Raw genomic sequence first — 25980 nt, 5'->3', positions numbered from 1 at the left:
ACGTGTGTCACCTTTATATTTACATTTTTTTAAAAATTTTTAAATGAAATAATCGGTTCCAGTGACAGTACCCCATATTACTTGTTTTAGATACTTTTGTGACGTTATAAACGCCGCGCATGCGCGTACAGCCTCTCCAATATCGGAACACTGCGTATATAGCGTGCATGAAACGCCGGCAATTCCCGTGTGTTCCGGATAAGTGTGCCGGTGTCAGATGTAGGTATGTGTGTGTACGCGCGAGCGCGCGCAGGTGAGTTAAAGGTGAACGACGTGAAATGCGCACGAGAGAATCCCGGCGAGCGAAGCGAGAGAACGAGTTTTCTCGGCGTCTTCGTGTCCCGACGAGAGAACAATCGGTTGCGCCTGAGAAGGTAATTAAGAGAACACGACGGCGACGATTAAACGATTCCCCGCCGAATCGAGCGAAACGAATTAATTTCGCCGTCGATCGGGAATCGAAGATAAATCGATTGAAACTGATACGACCGCCGAGAAACTGAAACCTATTTAGTGCTTGTGAGCGATAATCTCTCGCGTGACATGCGAGTCCGATTCGAGGTGATTCTCCTCGAACGAAGTACGAACTACTTGCACCTAATTTTGTTATCCTACAAGAAGCATTTCTCACGATTGTTGTCGCGTTGTATGTCAAGGTCGTGAAGATAATTTCACTTTATGGGCATTAAACTTCGTTATTATAATTCGTACTTTCCGTTCTTATTGAAAAAGCGAGCAATTTGCCATTTTGAATAATTTAATGTATAATAAAATTCAGAGAATTAATAATAAGATTCAGAGAAACGAACTTCGAGAAATAAGACTATTACGAAGTCACTCAATGCAGATTACTTCAGGTTTAGCATGCAATTTTGTAGCCGCCGACAGTGCGTCGTAATGACACTTTTTATTGCTCTTTTATTGCGTGTTATTTAAACCAACAGAATAAAAAGTGAGAAATAATACATGAACTGTTTCGTACAAATGTTCATATTCGTGCTTTAGTGCCGAGTAATCGCGCTCGTCGAGCACGAAATTCTGCAATTTTTCGTAATCACACTTCACATGTGAAAACGAGATCTCATTTGCGCACGGTAAGCAGAAAAGGATGCTGAGAGAATGCCTGAGTCCAGTCGCTCGAAGAACGGACGTAGCCGAGGGCGCAGACTGGCAGCCTCGAACGTCAAATTACGAGGCACCTGCTCTTCAAAACGACTTTATTTCATTCATATTGCGCGCGTCTAAGAATTTCAAATCCGCCGAATGCGCCTTCTAGTTTCATCCACGATCGCGCGTGTTTGAGACTTAAATCTCGTTTCCAGATTTAACCCTCTTACGCGTCAGAATTCCGTATGAGAAACACGAGTCTGTCTTGTGTATAGTAATTAACATTTTCGCGCCGAGAAATGCAAATATGCGTTCCTCCATTTTGTACCTAAGTACGGATGACGCATATATGCGTTGGTTAGAATTTTTCACAAAGATTAAAATAGATAAAAAATTATAAATAGTTCATTTTCTAGTCCTTTAAGTGGTGCAAAAATTTATAGCAGTTTTGTTTTTTTTAAAGAAAACGCATTTTACGAAATTTTTCCGGTGCTAATTAAAGTCTCCTTCAACTTAATCCGGCGCGAAGATTACAATAAAATTATACAAGTCCGACGATTTTATTCACTTTATTTGGCGATGAGAAATTCTTTGGTAAATTTTAAGATGTTTACCTGTGAGAGATTAGCGACGAAATTTTACAACCGCGAGCTTCTTTGACATCGCAGAACAGTCGTTTAGAATTCCAACGCGATTTGTTTTAAGTCACTTACTTCCTCAACCGGTTCATCTTGCGCTTGTCTTTCGTGGAAAAAAAAATATCAGGACATTGAATATCTAGTATTTTATCATTAGAACACAAAAGCGAAGGAAAACGCACCAATTCGCGACGCTTGACTCGCGCGTCTCGAAAATCGATTGTCTTAACAGAACCGCGAAGTGCGGCGACAAAAGAGCGAGCGTTGAGTAAGAAATCGATTTTATCCGGAACCGGTCTACTGACACATCCGTCAGTTAAACAATGAATTCTTACCAAATGCGATCTTTTCAATTTCCTCCTCGACGAGCGAAACTGAAAACTGAATCATCTTGAAGAAACTTTTAATTTGCGACGATGTGACAGTGACTGACACAATTTCAGTTTTTTTTTTTTTTTGTCTTCTTTGATCTATACTCGCGGTCTGTATAGTTTTTATTATTTATCGTCAAAACTTACTTTCTCCGTAAGAACGCATATTAAATTATAAATATATTACGCGAAAAGTCTCTCTCTCTCGCTCTATTCACATGAAAAAAAAGTGCAAATCGGTGTCTCACCGTATTCCCCAAACTTCTCATCACTTGAAAAAAAATATTGTTCCTCAAATGTAATCTGAAGGCACCGTGTTCTCGTTGATCGCTGCTAATCTGTACTGAGGCGCGTCCAGATTCTGTGAATTCAGATGCAGACTCGTCGTTGTCGTCGTCGCGGATGACACCGCCACTGTCGGCATCTGCTGATTTGTTGAATTCGAGCTAAGGTCACTGTAGTAAGCGCTGCTAGGAGCGCTGCTCAGAGTCGGCCCGTCCGGCTCGGCGTCACTTCCGGTGTACGCTGTGTTCTGGTACGACGGATGCTCGCTATTTCTGCTACCGAGTCTGAGCTCCTGATGATGATTGTGGTGATGATTGTGGTGATGATGATGATGGTGATGATGCTGGTGCTGGCCGGGCGGTACCGGCGACGACGGTCCGTTCTCGTACATCTCGTAATCCGGCTCTTGTATCCTGGAAGCCGATAACGAGGCTTTCAATAATCACACGGACAGTTTTACGATCGGAATGTGCCATTAACTCATGCGTGGCCGTATCAATAACTGCCGATTACGCAGCGACGCGTGTCGAATACGTGCGTTGTGTTGCGACATGGCGTTGGCTGTTTTAAAAGACGTTCTAAAAAACTCGCATCGAGCTCATTACCGAGGAAACTAATCGTTCTTCGGAAAACGAATCGTTCGCGTGTTATCCTGTTTTTGCAACCGTCAACTTCGTGCTCGTTATGAATTTAAGAGGATGCTGAACCGTTCTGTTTTATCGACATTTCGTAACTCCACTTCTTTGTAAAAAACTATTAATCAAAATAAAAAACGCTTCTTTAGAAGAAAAGAAAATATACTAAAGAATTGCATAAAGCATAAGAATACTAGAAAAAAAATTTATGAACTGTTATAACAAAGATTACATTTTCGCTTTATATTATAAAATTGGCCGTATGAATCCAAAAAAATATTTTCAGCAAAACCTAGAAACAGACGAATATTTTGTATGCTTCAAATAAGATTTTGAAGCTTCGTGAAAAGAGAAATGTTGAAACTACAATTAGTACAATTTTAGAATAGAAGCGACGGAGAGACACATACGTCTATCCTTATCTCTATCATGTCACCTATCCTATCCTTGTCTCGGTCCAACTAGAGGGTACCACCTACCGGACAGCGTAGCGACTGAGAAGCTGTTTAGTCGTCGCTTCGGCATTCTTTTAATTACGTATGATCAAATGATGAAGTTTTGAAATATCATAAATACACATGTCTCTTTTATATGTATCTCCTATTTATAATAAAAACAAGAATGATCGCTTAACTCGTTCACCTTTTACTGTGCCGAGTACGAAGTGTATCCGTCTGTAGAGATCTGTCGCTGCCGCCATAATGACGATGCAATCTGGCCGCGTCCAATTCGTGATATTCGTCGTCCTGACCGCCGGAAGTCGTGCCGTATGTCGAACTTCCTCTCATTTGTAACTGCAGATCGCTCGCGTAGCTCGCGGCCTGCGAGTCTAGTTCCGCGTACAGAGCCTCGTCGGTTTGCATATGGGTGTAGTGATTCTCGACCGGCAGATTCATCGCCCGTCGATGCTGAGGAAGGGATAGCGGCGTTGTGACTACTCCGGGTGTGCCGCCACCTCGCCGAGAACCCAACCACGACCACACGTTATGTCCTAAAATTCGATTTCATTTTGAAAATTTTTATTAGTAAATAAATTGTATATAATTTTTACCCCAAAGTTTTCGTTTACTTCACATCAAGATAGAACAAGTCGTTTCATCTCGTGAGAGATCTTGCGGAGAGAGGCTATCGACTAGTTGAAAACAAGTTGCGAGATCCGGTTCTGTAAGCTCGATTTTCTTTGGCGAGCGAAATGAGATGTACCGAGAAGGAAGTGCTACCGCGTTCGCGCGATCACAACACACCTAACGCGTTGAAAATACACGGATAACGAGCAGTCATTTCTCAGCGATCTTCTTCCGGAGAAACGTCGAACAATATGTATATCTCGTGAATAACACTCACCAGGACTAGGCGCTACGTCGTGATAAGGTGGTAATTTGTCTAATTCAAGAGGCGGCCGATCGGGTATGATGGCTACTCCGCTACTGGCGCCGCTTGTTCCCGCTGGTCCCCCCGTATCGGGTACGTTCGAATCTTCCACGCCGACGCCGCAGCAGCTCGCTAAAACAAAAAGCGAAAAGAGGCTCTCACGCACAGTTCGCTGCTCCGGAAAAATTCGTTGGAGCGCGCGCGCAAAGATCGCGCTCGAATTTCACTCAGCTCGCGTTTCTCGTTGGGGTGCATCGCGCCCTGCAATCTTTTCTCGAGTTAGCGATATATATATATATATATACCTCGAATCGACGGTTCTCGCGGCGAAGCACGTGAAGTGCCAGGTGAGACTAGGACCCCGAATTCCGATACGTTACGACCTCATGTGCGCGTATGCCCCCGTGCGCAGATATAAATACTATCCCCGTGTATATAGACGGCGCGTAACCCGAATCAACGCATTATGACATGCGTATGAAGAAAAAAAAGCCCGGCTTTTTTGTACGGCTTTATTGTGAGCTTGTCATCGCGCTGTCACGAGCCCTCATAGAAGCCCGTGTCGAGGTTTGAGGCGTACCAAGCGGGTGGAGCGGGCGGTGAAACCGGAATAAGGCAGACAGAAAAGGGAGAACGAGAAAAGAAAGTGGGAGGAAAAAGATCTCGGTGTTTGTAGATCAGAAGCGCCGCCGCGACGATAAGTAGGCTCATGAGAATATGAAGAAAAAAAACCAAGATTATAGAAATCACGAGAGTCCTTCCCTCACTCTTCACCGATATCCTACTCACGTACGGGACGCGCGCGCGTTCTCTTTCGTCCTATTGCACTCGAGAAGGGTCGCCTTCTCTTAAAAAGCGAATCGCTGTCACTCGCTAACAAATCGTAGAGAGACCAAATCTCTCGTTTATCGCGTTACTCTCGCAGTGCATGCTTACGGGTTTAATGTAATCCACTGTAGGATACCAATGCCATATTATCTATACTTTTGTGAAGAAACATAACCGAAAGTCCTGAAAGATCTGAAAGTTTCTAAGTAAAAATGTTTTTGATAAATAAAACGAACGACGTAAAGAAAATACAAGAAGAAAAAAACTTTTGTTCAAACTGTTGCAAAAATGCGCGCAAAAAGCACGTGATACGCTTTAGATTTCGAGGATTCTATCTTTGTCACGTGATTACGACATAGTTTTCCATCTTTCAAACGAGTTCAAATAATTGAATTCCTTTTTCCGAGCTGTATTTTATACCTGTGTTTTATAATCCTAATCGTGTTACCAGAATAGATATATACACGGAACGATCGATAAGTATTCACATCAGAAGAGTAAGGTAACAATTTCAAGTCCACCTCGTAAATTACCGTTGCAACAGTTGAAACGCCGAGCTGTTACGTTATCAAAAATCACCGAGAACATCTATTTTAGCTGTCACACAAACTACCTACGTGCGATAATGAGTGCCAGCGTTTAACAATTTGTTCTTCTGAAAGATAAAACTTGTCAACAACAATGTGATACCACTGTCGCTGTCTATGCGTTGTTTCGGATATTTATCAATCGACCCCACGTAAGTAAAATTATACGTAAGTAAAATTAAGCGACTTGTAAAAAGTAGCGTCGAGCAACATGTCGTGACAGCGGGTGTAGAGAAGGGAGTAAACGTTACGCTCTTTTGTCACGATCAGATAGCTTAAAGACGCGCGTAAGAACTCATTTCCTACTTGCACGGTGGTACCACGCGTGGGATTTCATACGATTAAGAATTTAATACAATTTATCTCAAATTTATATGTGCGAATCAAGGTCAGAACTCAAACACAAAAGTCTTACGAACAATTTTTACAATTTTGTTATTATTTATGTAAAAAAAAAAAATACACTACTCCACAAATCTGCCGTATAATTAAGTTAAATCGATTATAGAATGTCAATTTATATAACAAAAGATTTTATCTGTTCGCGTAACGTGTCAAGCGCATATATATCGCAACTACCGTAATTTCTTGATATATTATATTATATATACGTAGGCCGATCCGAAAATCGCGTTCCAGTCGATACGCGATAAGCCGATTAACAGATTCGACTCACCTTTTCTACTCGACTCCTCGGTCATTGTATCCGGAGGATTGCACGGCAATCTAACGTGTATGGCGCGGAACCCCATTCTTTTTTTGCGCGAGAGCAACCTCTTTCAGCCGTCCATTAACGCGCTACTCGCCCGGTGGCACTTAAAGCAATCCTTACGTACGGGAGAGAGGATCAACTATTAACGAACTTTCGCTAATTTATTTTTTGTCTGCCGGGATATTCAATTATCTGTAATAGTATAAAATATATCGGCGCGGTAAAGTTAACGTGTTTTACGAGTTCCGCTTAAGCTTTTAATCGCTAATGATTCAAATTACTAATTCAATTGATTTTGTAACGCTGATTATATGCGTTACATACGAAAACCACAAACTTGAGTATAATAAATCATCAGTTTTTTAAATATGTAATAACTATATTTTTAAACTTCCAGCCGCGTAATGTGTAATTAAGCATCTTCTATCAGCAATTTGGAAACTTTGAAAGAGCCAGTAGGCCAGCCAGGTTTTTTTTACATTGTTCCGCACTGTATAAAAATCTGAAAAAATTCTCGTACATCTTGTAATAACTTTAAAATAACAATTCTTTAAAATAACATTCTTCAAAACTTTATAATAACATTCTTTGTTAATTCGTTAAAATAGCAAGTTTTTACTATTGTAAAAGTTAAATTGTATGTTTTACTTATTTTTTGCAGAGTAAAATCGGAGCAAAAACATTTAAAACAAAAATTTTCGTAAGAATTGATTGAGTCTTGAAATCTCCACATTGTCTTTTGTTAATATCGAGTTTACATGTTTTTTTTTTAATAATCTAGTGTTTACAAGCTAGTTTCACAGGATCCTGCCGGGGTTTTTTAGTGCAAATCACCTTGCGAAGATCTATGATAATGCGCGGACGCGATCCGAAAGGTTGAATGAAACGAGTGTCGGATAATTAATTCACGCGGATGACCCCTGCCTGCATCTCAGGCGGTAGCACACTCCGGCATACCTCCTCCTTCGTCTTCTCACTCACTCGTCGTCTTCATGTCCGCCAAGCTCGTCGATCGTATCGTGCAGCGGGTGATTTTAAATTAGAAAGTTAATTAGACGCGTTTCGCGTTGTCCTTTACGTCATCCGTTCGTCGCGTCGTGTCTTTCGATCCACACGACGACAAAGCTAACAGCACACGCTTTATACCGTCTCGATTGTAACTTATATATTGCGAACTAATTAAACTCCAATCGATATTGACACTCGACACTGCAGCATTGCTCTCTTTCTCTTTCGCGCGGACGTGCACGCGCGTACTTGTTTATACGAAGTTCTCGCAATGAGACTCGCTTTTTGTTCGTGAGTCCCTTCACCGCCTGAAACCTTCGTACGTGGTTGCGAAAGCGACATCGTGAACTAACCTCTGGACACGTATCACAAAAAAAGAGATATCTCCTGATAAGAGACACAGTATCTCACAGGAGCGTGTCTCACGTTTTCGAAGCGTCACGTTTGTCGATCCGACTGATTGTTGCTCTATTTTGTTTTTTTTTTGCCGACAACACTGCGCTATAAAAGGCGGTATTTCATCAGTTGACACTCGGATTTTTCAAATTTACACGATGAGATATCGGCGTGAACAAATCTATATGATTTTTGATTAACGATATATCATACAGAACCCGAGCAAATAGAAAGGAGCTGGTAATTTAGTAGGAAACTCGGACAATTAGAAGTTTATTTCGAATCTGACTATGTCAGCATCGCTGTAAACTTGTCGAACTCCGAAAGTGGTAATGTTTAATTTGACATAATTTGAAGACTTTGCGTCTTGACAATAAATCTTCCTTAATTTCGATTAATTGTAATTCCAATCCCACGTGAATCCCTTTAAAAGTAATTTTTGCTTGTGCGAGTTCGAGTTCGCACGACAATTAAGACACGCGTTTCATTTGTGCAGATCTGTTCTTGTTCATTATATATCTGTTAAAATAAATATATATTACGTTAACCTGTAGAAGATCGGCAGAATTCCATTGAAATAGTGAACTTTTTTTCACGGAAAATTTATGCACACATTTGTAACCTATATGTATCATATATAATTGCTAAGTCTGTTGCTGGCTCATATGTGGATCCCACCGGCTCTCTAAAGGTTAAAGTAAATATATAATAAATATAAAAGAATACAAATATAAATAAAATAATAAAATTAAAAATATAAATATAAAATAAACATATTAATATAATTGTGTGTTGATATCACATGATTTCGCATGAAACATATGCGTCACAATAAGAATTTACATACCTCTACCACCGGCGCTTTTTATCCTGCAACAGACAAAATAAAAATATTAATAAATACTGAAATATTAATATAAAGAGTATAAATTGAAAACAATGTAAGCAATCTTTTCTTCCTTACTTTTAACAAAACTACTTGTATTCGTGTAAAACAAAGTAATAACACTGACCTTCGGCAATGAAGAAGGGTCATCATGACTACCGCTCCAATACCAGCAGATACTAAGGACACTATCACTAGAGTCAAGACCCATCCGAGTTCTCCAGGAGCTTCTGCAAAGCAGCAAAAAATCACAAATTCAATAATACTGAGAGAGAATACATATAATTCAATATAATTCAATATAGTTATATATTGAATAATATAATTCAATATAGTTTTTTACACTATTAATATTATTTAACATACACTTTCTTGGTCATTAAAGAAAAAAAACGTAAATTTATTTCGGCTAAAATATGATGATGTACATAAAAACATCTTTTCGCATCGTCTCAGTGTCTGCTTCGCCAAATTATCGTATTTCCCTCGGGCAAGCACGGGGCATCTTTGCCGAGCGTTACGAACTACACACGAGCACCGTATAAATCGACTCTCGAGATCTTCGTGCGGTTACTCGCGGGTGCCCCGTAATTGGCTCACAGCCTCATCCGGCGCGTTGTGCGTTTCCGCGCAGCGGGGGACACCCCGTAAGTTTATTAGACGTACTTCGCTATTATTTCTGCCGCACACCTACCGAAAGCCACTTCGCGTCCCTAAGCTACTCCCCATTTATCCCACTGAAATCGTTTCATCTTGGACGCGCACTCGCGCAGCGATCTCGCGCGCATCGCGAAGACCTCTTAACGAGGTTCGCGATTATCGCCCGCGCGAACGTAATTAAGAGAATCGCACCGCAGGCTTATTGCGAGGAAACGGCAGTTGCGAGCGAGCGTATACGATGAAGGCGAATGGAAGTAGATCTCCTTCTCGTCGGATCGGATTGCGATGATTTCCCGCGGCTTTCGCCCAAGAGATATTGCGCATTTGTCGAACGATTGCCGACCAGTTCGCCGACTGTTTGCATAGTCGTTTTCTCTTCTGCAAACGCGAGTTTTATCCAAGATAATCGCGTGCGCGCCCCGATTCCTTCACTTGCTTCACTTCTCCGCGCTCATTAGTCCGGCTTTTAGAGTTTTGTCGCTTTATCATGAGATATCTTAAGCTTGTACAAAATATTTCTGATCGGTCTTTACTCGAGCTTCTTAATCGTGCCGCGATTTCATCGCCGACCGACGTGAATTCAAACGTCGAAATGGAGATTAGCGGCTGCATGCAATATCGCGAACGACGTCGGAACGGGATAATTAGATCTCGCTGATCGCCGGATTATCCGCGAAAGATCCACGTAACGCGCGCGTTTTAACTGGCAACCGACAACTTTGTTTGCTGTTTCCTCCTTTACCGCCGGCGACATTGATCGCATCCAGTTTTCAAATCCTTCCGAGACCAACTCTCCGTGATCTCGAGAGACGAAGTATAACACTCGTTCGGGGAAGTAGATTCATTACGCTCTTGTCACACGTGGCTTCTTTCATGCCATTGATCTGCCCACGCGTACGTGGGTTTATATGTACTCGAGATTGTCGACATCGCAATCGCTCAAAGCCCTCGGAAATAAAACTTCCAAAGAAGAGGAAGTTTATTCAAAGAAGAAAGAACCGCTCGTGATCGAGAGCTACTACTCTGCATACAAATGCATCGTTAATGGTGGTTTCTTCTTCGCGAGGCGGACTAAGAGGAGGTAAAAATGTGGGACGAAACGGCATCTTTTCGAGAATCGAGTCAACGATTTTTGAAAGACTTCCAATCGAAACGCAACCGAGCTACAATATATATTAAAAAAAAGGTGATTTCTGAAGAAAATATTCATTTATACTTGGCGTAAATTTTTTAAATTGATATTTCTTCAAACACGATTATTCTATTAAGACGGTGACGGTTGTAGTACGTTAATTTCTATATAGATCCATTCTGAAAGGATAAAGGTGAAGAGTGAATCGATGAGAAAGGCAAAGGTGAATCGAAGAGCAACGGGAATGTAATAGAAAAAGCGAGACGCATTTAACACGTCTCTTTCCGACATGTAGCTTTGAATTGAAGGCAACAAGTCGCGTGGATACGACTGAAAAGTCGAGAGAAAGAAAGAGAGAGAGAGAGAGAGAGAGAGAGAGAGAGAGAGAGGCAAGGGAAAAGGCAAGACCCGTCTATCAGCGTCACGTTCCTGACGTGAACATAACAGCGTGCATGTTGCGGCTGATAACGCTTACAAGAGAAAGTTATCAATCATCTCGCGACTAGATTAACCATCTAGACCAATGCGTGTTAATGTCGACCGAGCGAGTCCGTTCTTACAGTTATCTCGATTTTAAATTGTTTTGATCTTTGAACAAGAATCGAGCTAGTTAAGGCTAGTCTCTTCAATCTGTATGTCGGAATTAATAATCTTCTAAATATCCTTTGTGAGTTTGTCTCATTAGCAAGAAAAGGTTGAGTGACATATATGTATTTTACTAGATAGGAAGGTTTTCTAACGCTTGATTTCACTTCGGAAGTTCACTTCAGAAGAAAAATTCAATTGTCAAAATGACATACTACGGCTTCGAAGTACGTATCCGGTTATCTGAGATCGATAATAATAATAATATCTGAATATAAGGACGTTAAGAGCCGTTCACAGGATGTTGTGCGTGAATGTGCTATATATATATGTGCGTGTATGCACATATAAACGAATTCACGTTTTCACGTGTTTTTTGAATTGAAAATTTCAATTCATAAAATCATACAGGATGCTATACTTGCATCTCATGTATGAAGGAACCCATATACCCCCCGAACTAATTTTAAAATATTGCGATAATAATAAATTTAATTCCAATTTTAATCTATGTGTAATCTTTTTTGTTCAGCATCTTTCAAAACACTTTAAAAATTACAGAAAATAAATTATGTCCAGCTTTTTTTTGTTAAATTATTTTCTTTAATTAACAACGAGACATATTAGCAAACACTTGAAAGGAAATGCTGGAATTTTTGCAAAAGTTTTTAAAATTGAATGGATGTCTGCAAAAAGATCGTATATTACAAATTTTCGAAATTTGTTTTTTTTTTTGTGGTCAGTATGATCTAAAGAATAGGTCGGCAAAAGTTTTAGTACTTAGCAATGCCGCTACAGGTCAGAAGATGGAGATTACAATAAACACGGTGATGAGAAAACTGAAGGAAAGCGTACGTGATCAAAACAATATGACATTAAAAAACACTATACTTAAGTTGGAAAAATAGCGTATGTTACACTAACTGCTCGTTCACCTGCTACAATGAACAATGATTTGTTTTTCTGCTCTTTTTTAAAATTTATGAAATATAACATATATCCTTTTTTTCAGACACCTATTCATTAATATTTTTAAACCAAGTAAAATGCGTCGGATCTTTGATTTCATTTTTAGTGTTAAAAAAAAAAAAAGAAAAAAAACGATTCGAGATTAAGACTAAGATTATGTCTCGTTGTGCTGTACAAACAAATCCGTAACTTTACGCCAACGTCTGCGCGTTGATCGTTTATATTTTTGGAAGCTTGTTACACTGTACTTGCAAATTCTGATTTTCTCTCCATCTTCGCATAAAAATAAATATTTGCAGACCGTGCATTTTTGTGCAATGCGTTTCGTCCTCTCTGTCGCAAAAATGTGTATATTTATTTAAGCAAGTTGAAATAACAAAAGCGGTCAATGGCAAATCCGCGTCGCGATATCTTTCGGGCGGACAATATACGCCGACGATTTGCACACGAAATCGACAAGTCTCGCCGATCAGTAAATTTCAAGTTCCCTCTGCCGTTACGAGCGCCGCGGACCGGTCTCTGCATACTGTTAAAGCTCTTTATCGAGATTTTGTCGATAAACGCCTTCTCGTGACGCTCGACATTTCTCTAGATTTTCGTCGATAGTCGTACGCCTACATTCTTTGACTTAGCTCTCTCTCTCTCTCTCTCTCTCTCTCTCTCTCTCTCTCTCTCTCTCTCTTTTCTCAATACGTATATGTCGTATGCATCTCGTGCAAATTCTCTTTTTGCTCGGCGCGGCCGGTTCGGTCTCGAGGTCGTTCCGCGATCCATTTCGACAGGTGGTCCACACAGTCCACCTCGTATTTCAGGATTCCGGACTCCAATTACGGGTCTTGCGAATAACCGGGCTGTTTTTCTCTTCTTTCTTTTTTTCTCCGTTTCTCACTCGAGCTCTAGATCCGGGACCCAATTCTTATATGAATCCGTGGGGGGTCGATACGTGGGATATCAAGTCGCGCGATTATATTGTAAACCGTTTTTATCCTTCGCGTCCACTACTGCGCCACCGACAACTTCTTTCGTAACGGGTTAGCTCCGTAAGCGCGGCTCCTACGGCTTATAATATGAATTATGATACGATCTTGTTTGTGCACACGAGGTGAGTATCGATTTGGCGAAATCGGACTAAAGTTTGCATCGCGACGCCGATGTTGCGATTATTAAGAGCCGATTATTTACGCACACTCGAATATATTTTATTCGACTCATTACGTCGCCCGATTTTTGCTCGTCTTGTGACCATTTCGATTTACGTTAGCGCGCTCCGACGATTTCCGGAATTTCAGTTCGATGAGAGAATTAAGTTCCGAGAGACGAGTATATAACTCAAAGCAATTTCCAGTTTGGACTTCGGTAAAAGAGAGTTTGTGTGTTTCATCACGTGAGATGGCACTTTGTATGGTCATTATGCAAATTGGCAATTACAGCTGTACGATCGCCCGGCTCGTTTAAAAGGTTCTCGATCGACGAACCGGGCGTGTTCTATGACGTGTACAAGTATCAGACATTTCACTCTAATTACATTTAACGTTCGCAAATTGTTGTGTTTTCACAACAACAATCGCGATATCACGTTATAAAAGAGATTGTCGTATTACACACACAGACGAAACGCATAGAGATTCAAACGGTTTTTTAAATGTAATTTATTTTAATTTATTTGATTAATTTTGCAATGGCACACATGTTAACAATGTTAATGATGTATCTGCATATATTTACATATACATATAATTTAATCTTCGATCATCATTTTTATTCAAGAAATAAAAACAAAAGTTTCCGTCGCCACAAATTTTTTCTTTGAAACCGCGCATTGTAATCTGCATTATTTACAAACTGTAGAAGCGCAGAAAATTGACAAATGTTCGATACGGCCAATGTTGAATGCCAATGCTCTCATTCAGTCGCGAAATTATACCGCGCTTCGATGTACATTGTACGTAATTACAGTGAGTTTAATCATTATTTTTGCCCGGGGACACTTCCTTTCCATTTGTACGCTTATTGCGACACAGTTCAACTGCGAACTTTAAACACGGTTCGTTTAAAAAGTTAATTAGAGATTTACCTTAATTACACTCTTTCCACGATGAACACGCGTTTCTCGCGGCCGTCTTGAAATATTGTGCCGCCGGCACGGCAATGCTCCGCTATTTGTTTTAAACGCTATTACCATCTTCCGCTGGTATTTCGTTAATTTTGTAAATCAAAGGAAAAAAACATATTTGTACCACATTGAACTGCTTTTACTTGATAAACTTATCGTCTTCTTCGGAGAAAAAATATTGTCTGTAGTTTGCGTGTTATTTGACGACGTTCAATGCAAATGTGGCGAAATAACGTTGGATATATCGTGACCAAAAAAAAATTCCGTATCTACAATCCATTAGATTTCGGCCGATCCGGCTAATTACGGATTTTACGTAAGGTAAACATGTATCACACACGCTCATTGGTCATCAATCATCATTAAAGAACGATTTTGGTTTCGCAAAAGTAGCCGAGATTTTTTTGAAATACAAACACGCGCGCAGAGACAACAACATTGCGAGACAAATGCGTTATATAAGTATATTATTTTTTTTCTCACACAAGAAAGAATCTTACGTCGGATGGTAATTCTTTTCTTTCATCGTTGAACTCTCTCCAAAGTTTTTATACGAGAAAACAGTTTTTATATTTATTACGCCACTGAATTTTAATCTTCTCTTAGTTATCGTCACATTGAAAAATGCATTGAATTTAAGCCGGTGACTATCGTTAAATCTCGTCTCTTCTCCTCAATTACTAAAATGAACCACGGATTCGAATAATTTTTTCTCATTATCGGAGAAATCTAAAACGTGTGCAGATAGATGAGAACGTTTAATAAATTTTTAATAATATTTCTTATTATCTTATTAATTTATTCAATCAAATGGTTCTGAGTAATTTCTCTCTTGTCGCATAAAAATTATCATAATTTATGAGATGTAATTGCTGATCCGCTCGCTGACATCGAACAAATTATTTTAGAGTGTTATGTTTATGTAGATATTAAGTTGAATATACTTTTCAGATGAGTCACATGTATTATGTATAAAGATTGCAAAACAATTGTGATCGCACAACTGTTCTGTTTTACAAGATATTTGCAACAATCATGTCTTTTTAAAATAAGTACGAGTAATAAAATAACATGTATATGTATAATATACATATATGTTACAATCTGTATCTATACCTAAAGTTTAATTTATGTAAATCCTTTCTCGGGAGAGTCCGTTTAATTAGTTATAACTGAAAAATTTATGTCTTAATATCTCTGGCAAAAAGAAACTGCAAATTGGTTCTTAAGTCTGTAGACAGAAAGAAATTTATGTTGAACTCTCGAGACACTCCGTATATGTCAAACGAGTCGTGTGATCATAATTGAGTCGTCGTCCTCCGCTGTCATCGTCGCTGCCGCAGTTCTTTTAATCTGTCTCATTTTAGATTTCGTCAGTCTTAGTCGGTCTCTCTCTCTCCCTCTCTCTCTCTTTCACTCTCTCTCTCTTTCTCTAACTATTTATATCTCATAGATTATATGTTTGATGCACTCAAAAATATGAACTGACTCATAAGTTAAAAAGTTTATTATGCTTGATATTATTAATTGCGCAAAAAATTTTAATAAATTTGAGATACTAAATTTGAATAAATTTAAGATACTATATTATTTGATAAAACGCACGCATGACCAATAACGACCGTCCAATAATGACCCATCTACCGCAATCCTCTCTGCGTTAAAAGAACTACTTTTTCATCATCGTTCGCAGCATTCACGCGCGCGAAGGAAACTTGCCGCATTACGGAGCGACACTAAATCTCACATGGTTATCCGGGAAATTAGTCGGTCGGACGCTCGTAAATAAAACCCGCGTGACTAAGGATTTTAAAAGCGGCGCTCGGGAAGTTCTCCCGTCTACCTGATGGCTCAATATACTCGCCGCTTCGTAGGATTCATTACATATTCACGTCTCTTTCCATATTTGTCCGTTTTACCGGCGGAAATAGACATGCTTATAAAGCATTTAAATCTAATGTAAAACACTTACGTACAAATACAATATATATAAATGCATATTAAGCCTTTGTGGTCAGATCTCAAAAACGACAACTTGGCTAGACCGGATCCGTGAGACTTTAAAATCGAATATCTCTGTGAGAAATCAATATTTTTCAATTTTGTTTTTTTTAAATCAAAAGTTTAAACGATTCTGCGTTAATAAAAAAAAAACAAATTAAACAATCTCTAGTAGCTTCAAAGATATAAGCGTTTAAGAAAACCTAGTTTTTTCTAGAAACGCTTATGCGTAATTTTTGAGTCGATAGGAGATCAAAGGTTTAGACTCAAAGGGTTAACACATCAAATATTCGGTCGTTATTTTTTGATTATTTAATAATCAGTCATTATCTTCATTACTATTCCGTTCTTCATTATTATACCACTTCATCATGCCAATTTATTATACCACTCTATTAGCGGTAATTATATAAGCAAAAAAACCAACTGAAGGTTTAGTCGCGATATTTTACAGCTTTAGCGAGTTTACATAAAAAGCAAAAAATTAGTTATTCGATTCGACGAGAAAGAAAACTCATCACAGCATTCTTGTCTGTTTATCTTACGCCGTTGCGCTAAATGATCGATGTCCAGTTACGCAGTTGTAAGATATATCAGTAAAATATATAGTATATCTAAAAAATGCCGCCCAAATCTGTGCAAATCAAGAAGAAGATTCGCGCGTGGTCGTGTGATGACATTTCAGATTAGAGACTGTTGAATTATTCATCCAACCGCACGAGCGGCTAAAAATGTGCGAAATATATGAGCAATCTCCCGGAATGTGGATTCGTTTCTTTAATTCGCGTTACGTCACGCTCTAATCCAATGTCTACGTGAGTAACGAAAGAGACGCGAGAGACATGATGTTATTATCATTCGGCCGAATGTGACGAACGGTAGAGCTTCGATAGAATCCCGATAGAATCAAGCCCGCTGATCTATCAAGCCACTACTATCTCCTATAATCGAGATAATGTCACGCAAGTGATCGGATCGTGATTGAAAATACGTGTAAGATGTATAACGTGTCCCAAGTCGGCACTTGTTACGGCGGAACAAGAAGAGGCGCAAGATGGGGAAAGAGAACAGCGAGAATAAAGAATAGTCGAGAACAGATCCATCACCAGATGAACGATCGATCGCGTCCGAGTTATCCGTCATCCAATCTGGGTTCACCGGTCGCGATACTTCTCCGCTTCTCTTCCTGTCCGTCCTGTCTGCAAAGGTGTGGCCGGCGGGACAGACGGACTGACAGTCAGACAGTCGGTTGTCTTTTCACGTGCGTGTAAAACGCGCGCGTTCCCATCTCAGCTTATCTCTCGCTTCGCTAGATCGTGCGCGATAAAAAAAAAAAAAAGATCGGATACATCGGCTTCCTGAAAGTATTTAATTGTCAGCCTGGCACGCGATCAAATATCAATTATTAATAAATTTATATAATCGGAATTGACGGAGCAAATCGTTCGTTTTTTCAGCGGAGATTGCTATGCTGAGTAAATCGAATTTAACACTCGCGAATAAACTCGCGTGTGTTAGACTGATCGATACTAATCAATAATTTCGAATTGTCATATTCTTTTCTTGAACTGGCCTCAGTAAAATTTAAATTTGTGCACAGAACACGGACCGATAATCGCGCTAAGAGCGCGATAGACAGATTACGCGGAAAGGATGCGCTCAAGTCATGCATCGTACAAAAAGCTCGATTTAATGATATGTTTATCCGAACAATCTTGTTGGCTTGACATTGTCTTTCATGCGCGGTGAACATCACGCATTTACCCGTAGGGTGATCGGACGCGGCGTTTTCAGATTGCATCGGTCGAACTGAAATCTGCCCTTCGAGAGGAAAGAGCGATCACGTGCCGTGATTGGCAGCTCCTCTCTCTACGAAGTCGTCGATGCCGCCGTAGCCGCAATCGGAAGAGATTCGAGCGCTTTACCGGAGGCGTAAAACGGTACCGATACGCCACAGGATGCAATCTATACAAGCCGACAATAGTCATGATGATTATATAATATGAGAAACAACGATGGTAATCACGATAGCGGAGTATATCGCGCCGGCGATTACGCGATTATATAAGACATCTCTATAAAATCTCACGCTGATGATACATCCATGCTTTTGCATATGCAGAATACACGCTTCATTCAATGGCATTCAAAACGCTTTATGTAAGATGTATGTAATAAAATACAAACGCGCAAATGTGTAACTTATACGTAAGCAACTTATACGTAACTAATGAAATTTGTCATAATTGAATTTATAGATATCCTCCAATATCCTCCAATAATTGGAACTTATTGATTTTTAAACTAACAATTACCCCTTACTTTGCAAACCAGAGTCATTCGTGTCCGCGCAAAATCAACTTGCGTTTGTAACTTACAAACGAGGGAAGGGAGAGGAGTCCGACCCCACCCTAAAAAAATTGTATACGAGGAGAAATGTTCAAATTTCAGATCTCCAGTACAACTTCGACAGCAATAGTGATAAAACAAAATAAAATAAAATAAAATAAAAAAATTCAAAATATTTAATAAAATGCAATAGCATAATTTTTTAAATAAAAACTACAACCTTTATCCTCAATTTAAGCACTTTTTTCAATTTGATTAAATTTTGGAAAGATTTTTTAAATAAAATTACATTTCAAGTTACTAAACTTGAGTTACTTTGTTTATATCAAAAAATTATTTAAAGAAATTAATTTTTTACACAATGTTTTGAATGATCTGTAAAATAGAAAGTTTTAAAGATACTACGTAAATTTTTTTAGAATTTTTCTATAACTTTAACATAGACAAAAATACATTGAGACATAAACAATCCTGGTTTGCAGATAGAAGGTGCAAAAAAATTTTTTGCAGTTTGATGGTTAAGATTAATACAAGTCTAGATGTTCGAGCAATTATAAATTTATTTTTGAGCTTTCCTAAATCATGTAAATTACACGTCGAAATTCGAATTAAATTTAATTCAAAAATTCACATAGAATGTCTTATCTTCCATGACGAATATGTGAATACCGAATTTACTCTTTCATGGAAATCGCGAGATCCGGGTTCGACTTTTAAGCCGAGCGTCTTTTTTGCAATGGAGTTTTTAATTTCTACAGAGACGAGCGGAAAAAGGAGGGGAAGAAAATTAGGTATTTTATATATTTGTGATGCAAAACGGATATCCTATATGAATTTTCGAATTTAAATTTAATTTGATTTTCGACGTGTGTTAATTTACACAATTTAAGGATGTTAGAAAATAAATTTATAATTGCTCGAAAATCCAGCACAGGCTTGTGTTGACCTTAATTGTCAGTTTTAAACTTAGCATTTAAATTGCTATTGAGTTTGTCTAGTGTTAACACGTTGACTGCTACGATGACCACCGGCGCTTGTCTTCTTAGAGGCTACGATGGTTATCTGTGACCATCGGCGTTACACTACATTTTTTTAGAATAATTAAAATAAGATGAATCATCGATTAAAAATTTTGAACACCGTAATAACTAGAGAACATTGTGAAATAAAACGTGCGCTATTTCACAATTAAAAATTTTTATTGAAACATAATATTTTACAAGAATTAAATTCCACGATGTACCATGTTAAAACATTTTAAGCTAAAATGAGATTGAGCGTTGCAATCTTTGCAACAGGTAGTTACCTTTCTGCGCAATTTTTTGCATTTTGCGTACCGAAATTTCTGACATCATTTTATAACATAGTTTACAAAATTGTCACAACAGAAACGTTCTTCTTGTTTTTGAATTTTATGGCAACATCTTCAGGAAAGTTAATCTATGATACATGTCACGCGTGACTATAGATTTTCAGTATTGAATTCGAATTTGGGAAACGCAACCTAAAAATAATAGAGTATAGGATCATCGGTAACTATCAGCGAGATAAACGCACTATCGATAAAGATATATGATCTTACTTAATTAATCTTATTGAATCATATTATTTAATATTTTATCATTATATACTTAGAATTATAAAAATTCTCTCTATTGTGATTTTCAGAGCAAACAATACATAAAACTTACGTGGCAGTCTACATTTGTATCTACGGTTACTCTTTTTATTTGACGTCTATAGTAAGATTAATTCGAATTTTTTTACAGCAAAATTATTTTAGAGACCTCTAGCTGATATTCCTGAAAAAAAAACTTGATAGGTCTTCAAAGTGCCAATCACCGGGCTTAAAGTGCCAATCATTGGTTTTACTCTATAACGTAAAATTCTGCGAGCGAACCTGCTGACGTATTAACAATATCCGTGTCCATTTTTAACGAGCACGAGATCTTCTCCGAACAGTCAGTTATTCCCAGTGGCTGTTCGTGAGAAATATACTCCACACGGACGGGGAACTTAGTTAACGGAATCGTTCGCTCGCGCGTACTCACTCGACTTCAACCCTGAACTCGAGAAACCCGCTCGAAGGCAGTTGGTGCACGTCAACGTCAGATCGTACCTACGCCCGGCAAAAGTGTAAGAATAGAATCGAGTGGATAGGTTCTTCTGTGGCTCGTTCTGCGCATGTTGGATCGAGAAGAGAAAGAGACACGAGAGATAAAAAAAAAGAGAAGAGCCACTTCTTCGTAAGAGTGGTTATACGATTCCTGTGTGGGTAAGTTCTGTGTGGTTGATGTAAAAAGCTTTAAGAGGCACGCGCGTTATCGTGCACGTACGAGAAGAGGTTCAGAAACGAAAACAAAGACGCCATTGTCGCGTTTACGGAACTTGACGTTACAATCGCGGTGAATCGTAATTTGATGAGTCTATTTTTTAATGTCACACAAATTACGATCATACAAAAGTGGTTCGGTCACAACATATCTGTCTGAGGTTTACTTTACGGGACTTTATTGTGAAAAAAAAAAAATTCCAGATGATGCGAGAAGAAACTTGAAAAAAAAAAAAAAGATTCCGTCGAGAGAAAACGACAGACACGTACACAAAGTGTACGTAGAAACATTTCGCGATATCAGCAAAATATCGCACACTCTCGATGAATCTTCCATTAACAAGCCCCGCTTTAATGATATGCTCGGGAGAAAATTATAACAGCACTCGCCGAATCCAGTTTGAGCAGAATTGGAATATAAGAGCTTAATTATCGGACGGAAGAGCCGAGAAAGGTGTACAAGATCTCGATATCTACTTCTGGGTGGTTCGTATAAAAAATTCTCCCGAAAAGCGGTCGTAGCGCGCAGGAGGTCGATGGCTTTCGCTGCCAAATCCAGGGGGCGGAAAATGTCGGTCTTTGCAAATCGTCTCATCGCACGTAGAATTCGTCCGATCTCACGTTGACAGAGGCGGATTTAGATATGGTCTTTATGGGCACCGTTCAATCAAAGGACTTCTTCGTGGTCAAAAATAAACGGCAAAACCAACCGTTTTTTTGCCATAAAAATAATTCCAAGTACTGGCACAGGCAAACAGTGTTAGCCCAGGGCCCCCAAAGTTAACGGTCCGCCTCTGCACGTCGATCCATCGCGAATGTCAGTGGTTATATTTCTACGGCATCTATTGCGGCGTGACACGTGACATCGGCTGGTCAACATCTTTCTTTTCCTCTCGACCGCACTTCTACGTGAAACAAGGCGAGCGAGCAAAAGGACAATAAATAATAGCCAGTTGTGGCGGGGGCCCCTGTAGCGATCGTGTGTTTCTTCACGAGCGTATTTAAACAAGCGGCGCGGTGCCGTCGGCAGGTGGAAAACGGCGCGATCGTGTTTCCGGATATATCGCGTCACACACTTCGTGTCGTCTAAGATAAGACCGTACCACGTACAACGGCGTAGTTCCGTAAGTGCCGCAGATAAGAAAGTCTCCCATCTCGAAACGATTCCGTCGGGCTACATGTAATTAGTCTCGGGTAGTAATATCTCTCACTTAAACCGAAATGCCGCTGGAAACAGCACGGCGGACGCATTAATAGTATCGGACTTGCGGCTCAATCAAACAGAGAAAGAAAAGCATTTGGAGAAACTTAGACACAAGAGATAAGTACGAACGCTTATATCGACATTACTCGAAACACGAGACAAACGACTGTGTTTTTCAAACGCAGCTCTTGGATAAAAACAAAAACACTTTTCTTGTCGTCATTATAAAGAAGACGTTTTAATAACACACGGCGTAACATTAACGCACGACACAAATTTTCTTTCGTCGTTATCGAAGATCTTGTCTTTGGTGCGAAATCGCGTCGCGCGGCAACGTCGGAAAGAGATTGCGACATCGGATCTTATAACGGCGCGAATCTCGTGCAATCAAACGCGATGCAATCAAACGCGACCCGCGTCAAATATATATCTCGAGCTAAATGAAATATTAACGTGAATCCCACGCGAGGCTTTAATGAAAACGTGAAGAAACTCGCTAATTTACCGTGTTCTGGCCGTCGTCGCGGGTTGAAGTCGCGACACGTAGATATTACAACAGCTTTCTAGTCCGTTGATTAACACGCGATCATTCCAAAGTAAACTTTGACGCGTAATCTTGAGATAATTTGTACGGGGAGAGGAGGGGGAGGAGACTGCCAAAGAGAGATAACACGCGGAGAGACACGATAATTAACTCCGCACCAATCATCGTTAGCGCACAAGGCGCGCTGCTCGATCGCCGTCTGTCGCCGCTGCGAAATCGTGCGATACACGATATAATATACGAGGGCGCGCGCGTGGGCAATCGATGCAATGCAGTATCTCAGCTAATAAACGTATTCATTATCCAATTTACCGTTTTCTATAATTCACGTACGCCGGCAAACGTAGCGCCGTCGCCGTCGTTCGCTTCACGTACTTAAAGATTGATGATTTGTCTATCTGCGCCGGCGATCTTTATTTACATATAATTAAGCCGTGGCTCTTTGAAGTTTTGAATTAATTATCCACTAAAATGCACGATTAATACTCTCGCTAGCCTCAGCCTTCTCTTCCCGTGTAATTTCTCCACTTTCGTGACGGCTATCTAATGGCATTAGCGAGCCCGCGATAATTCATATATACGTGGCTCTCTCTCTCTCTCTCTCTCCGCGAATCATTTTTCATCTTCCCCAACCGGGAATGGAATCCGCTTGCGTATTATTCTCACCGGCGACACAATCGAATCGCATTACGGCCGCATCAAATCTGCTTCACGTCGAGTTATGAAAACATCGTTACGTCATTCTATACGAAGAGCACACAGAGAGATGTTAAATCGCTTCTCTTTATTTCTCACTTTTGCATTCGCAAATGTCTCTGTTAAATTCATTCAAGCGCACAATGTTTGATTTCCTTGATATTTAATTTAAAATATCATGTAAGTTTGAGATGATTTGTATGTTAAATTAAACAAAGTGGGGATAATTTACAAGCGCGAATTTAAATGCGTCACGAAAAAGATTTGCCATCGAGTGCGATTTTTGACTTTTGTGTAGACGCTGTTTTTATTTAAAAAAAAAAAAAAAAAAACATTTAGCATCGCGCGTGTGTAATGTTTTTTTTTTTTTTTTTTTGACAACTTGATACATGCGCTCAAGCTACTTTTCTATTATCTCGACGTACTTTCCTGAGCAGAACATTCCTTAAGGATACGATAATTAATCACCCTTTGTTCTCGTGAATCCCCGTATATCAACTTTCGCATGAAATATTGTGAAATCTTTCGCCAAAAATAAAGAAACAAAATATCCTGACCAAAGACTATAATTAAAATAAATGTCCAAGTCAGTTTTAAGGATAATCACACCGAGATAATTGACACAACAATTTTTTATTTAACTGCAATGTCTCTTTCGAGCCGCAATGTACGTGTATTATAATTCGCAAAATCGCCGAATCAACGCGATAAGTGGCTTGTATATTTGTGAATATATTTTACAGACTTGGCAAATGTTTTTTTCCTTTGTAATATTCGCAAAATCGCCGAATCAACGCGATAATTAACGAACAAGTCAATTTCTTACTTGGAACGCTAATGCTAATAAAATGAATGCTCCAAAGTTCAAAAGGTTTTTGAATTTATCAGTTGATCATATATAACCGTTTACTTGCGTATCGATCACAGATCGATCGTGTGCAAATTTTCATCGTTATGTCGATCTGCCTTCTTATAAAAGAATATTTCTCAACTCTACGCTTATACAATCTCACATATCAGATTTCTCACAATATTTTTACACGTTGTTTTTACCAAATGGCACCCTTGTCGAGCGTTAACGAACCTTCGCGCGAATCTCCGAGTGCGAAACATATACGAAGTTGTTGCTCGCTCGCTTGCTCGCTCGTTGAAGTCACGCCAAATCATGCCGGCCTACGGTCTCGACACGAGACTGCGAAAGACCGAAAGGTACTCGCAAGCTCGTATTAAAGCCCGCTTCGCGCCTCTCTTCTCTGTTTTCTCCCGATCTCTTCCCACCTCCCTCGTTGTCTTTCCTTCGTCGACAAGCCACGAGTTTGAATCACGTCGAGATTAAGAGGGGGACGCGATCTCGTAATTATTACATCGTGAAGGATGGGAAGTGACGCGATGATTACCGCCGTTGCCAACCTCCTTGAAGCCCCGAACGCGCACCATACTCTCGTCTCGGTTCTATTTTTTTTATTTAACGCGAGTCTACTCTCGTGCGCGTGTACACTCGGACTATATACACAGGTATTCGCTTGCGACGTGACGACAAAAAACGCCCATTCGCTCTGTTAGTAAAGAATATCCGTAAAATATCAAGCGATTTTTGTTTGTCACGTCACGAAGAGCAGAAAGGCTGGAAAATGAGATAAAAAATGTGGAACATTTAAGTTTAATTTAATATAAAATCACAGCTTTTATTATATAATCGGAAATACGCTGCGACTATTTTTTCCTATTTGACAAAAAGATAAAACAAAGAGATCCAGCGAATCATGCGACGGTGTAAAAGTACTGTCATAGTTCTGACAGGGTCAATTATCCCTACCGCCGACCGCCGCCATTCTCGACGTTAATTGTCGAGCAGTATAACGTAGCACGACATGCCGGCAGCGCAGACGCCACCACAATAAAAAGAGGAGCGCGAGGTGTGCGTCCTCCTTGCACGGTAGGATGCGCCCAGCCGCCATTTTGGTGGCGGCGCAACAGAGGCGTAATAACTGCGGGAATTCATGGTAATGGCGATAATGCGTGCCCGGACGTCGGCGGGCCCGCGGGGTGACAGAGGGGAGAGAGAGAGAGAGAGAAAGAGAGAGTGAGACCCTTGAAAAGAACTACCGGAGAAGTGGGAGAAAACCCCGCGTGTCACGATATGTGCAGAAACTTTACGTACGCCTTCGCGTGTAAGTTCCCGTTCGCGTATGTGCGATCTCGAAGGGGAGAATCATGGGAGCGGGACCGACGTGTTTCTGATTGGTCGATGCACGTCAACCGGATATGAAGGTTAGGCCTGTGTTGGAAGAAAGCATTTGAGAATTATCACTCACAGTTCACACATTATCGGAAATATATACCGGGAGGGAGAAAATTCGTTATTATTTTTTTTCACAATCGATTGTTATCATTATGCCAAATCACATTCTTTGTAATTAGTAATTTAATTCTCACGTATTATATATCATTTTATAGGGAGAGAAAAAGAAAAATTGTAATTTTATTAAAAAATGTAATTTTATATTTAAAAAAATTTTAGTCTCTGTATATAATGTTTTAATAGGATAATAATAATAATTAAGAGAAAAT

General features: G+C 39.6%; 1 protein-coding gene across 1 annotated transcript in view; it reads right to left on the bottom strand.

Annotated features, from left to right (window-relative positions):
- Window positions 1-158: 158 nt before the first annotated feature.
- LOC109858052 (TSC22 domain family protein 1-like) overlaps window positions 159-25980 on the bottom strand; it is a 72046-nt gene continuing 46224 nt past the window's right edge. Inside the window, exons 3-7 of the mRNA XM_020434929.1 lie at window positions 8952-9054; window positions 8786-8808; window positions 4381-4539; window positions 3679-4027; window positions 159-2814 (exon numbers count right to left, since the gene is read on the bottom strand). Coding sequence (XP_020290518.1) covers window positions 2409-2814; window positions 3679-4027; window positions 4381-4539; window positions 8786-8808; window positions 8952-9054 — 1040 coding nt within the window. The 3' untranslated portion in view covers window positions 159-2408. The remainder of the gene's footprint in view (window positions 2815-3678; window positions 4028-4380; window positions 4540-8785; window positions 8809-8951; window positions 9055-25980) is intronic.

The sequence above is a fragment of the Pseudomyrmex gracilis genome, unplaced genomic scaffold (genome assembly GCF_002006095.1).
Source record: "Pseudomyrmex gracilis isolate BER0280 unplaced genomic scaffold, ASM200609v1 scaffold_184, whole genome shotgun sequence".
Classification (NCBI taxonomy): Eukaryota; Metazoa; Arthropoda; class Insecta; order Hymenoptera; family Formicidae; genus Pseudomyrmex; species Pseudomyrmex gracilis.
The sequence above is the reverse complement of the archived record's forward strand: the minus strand, read 5'-3'. Positions and strand labels throughout refer to the sequence as shown.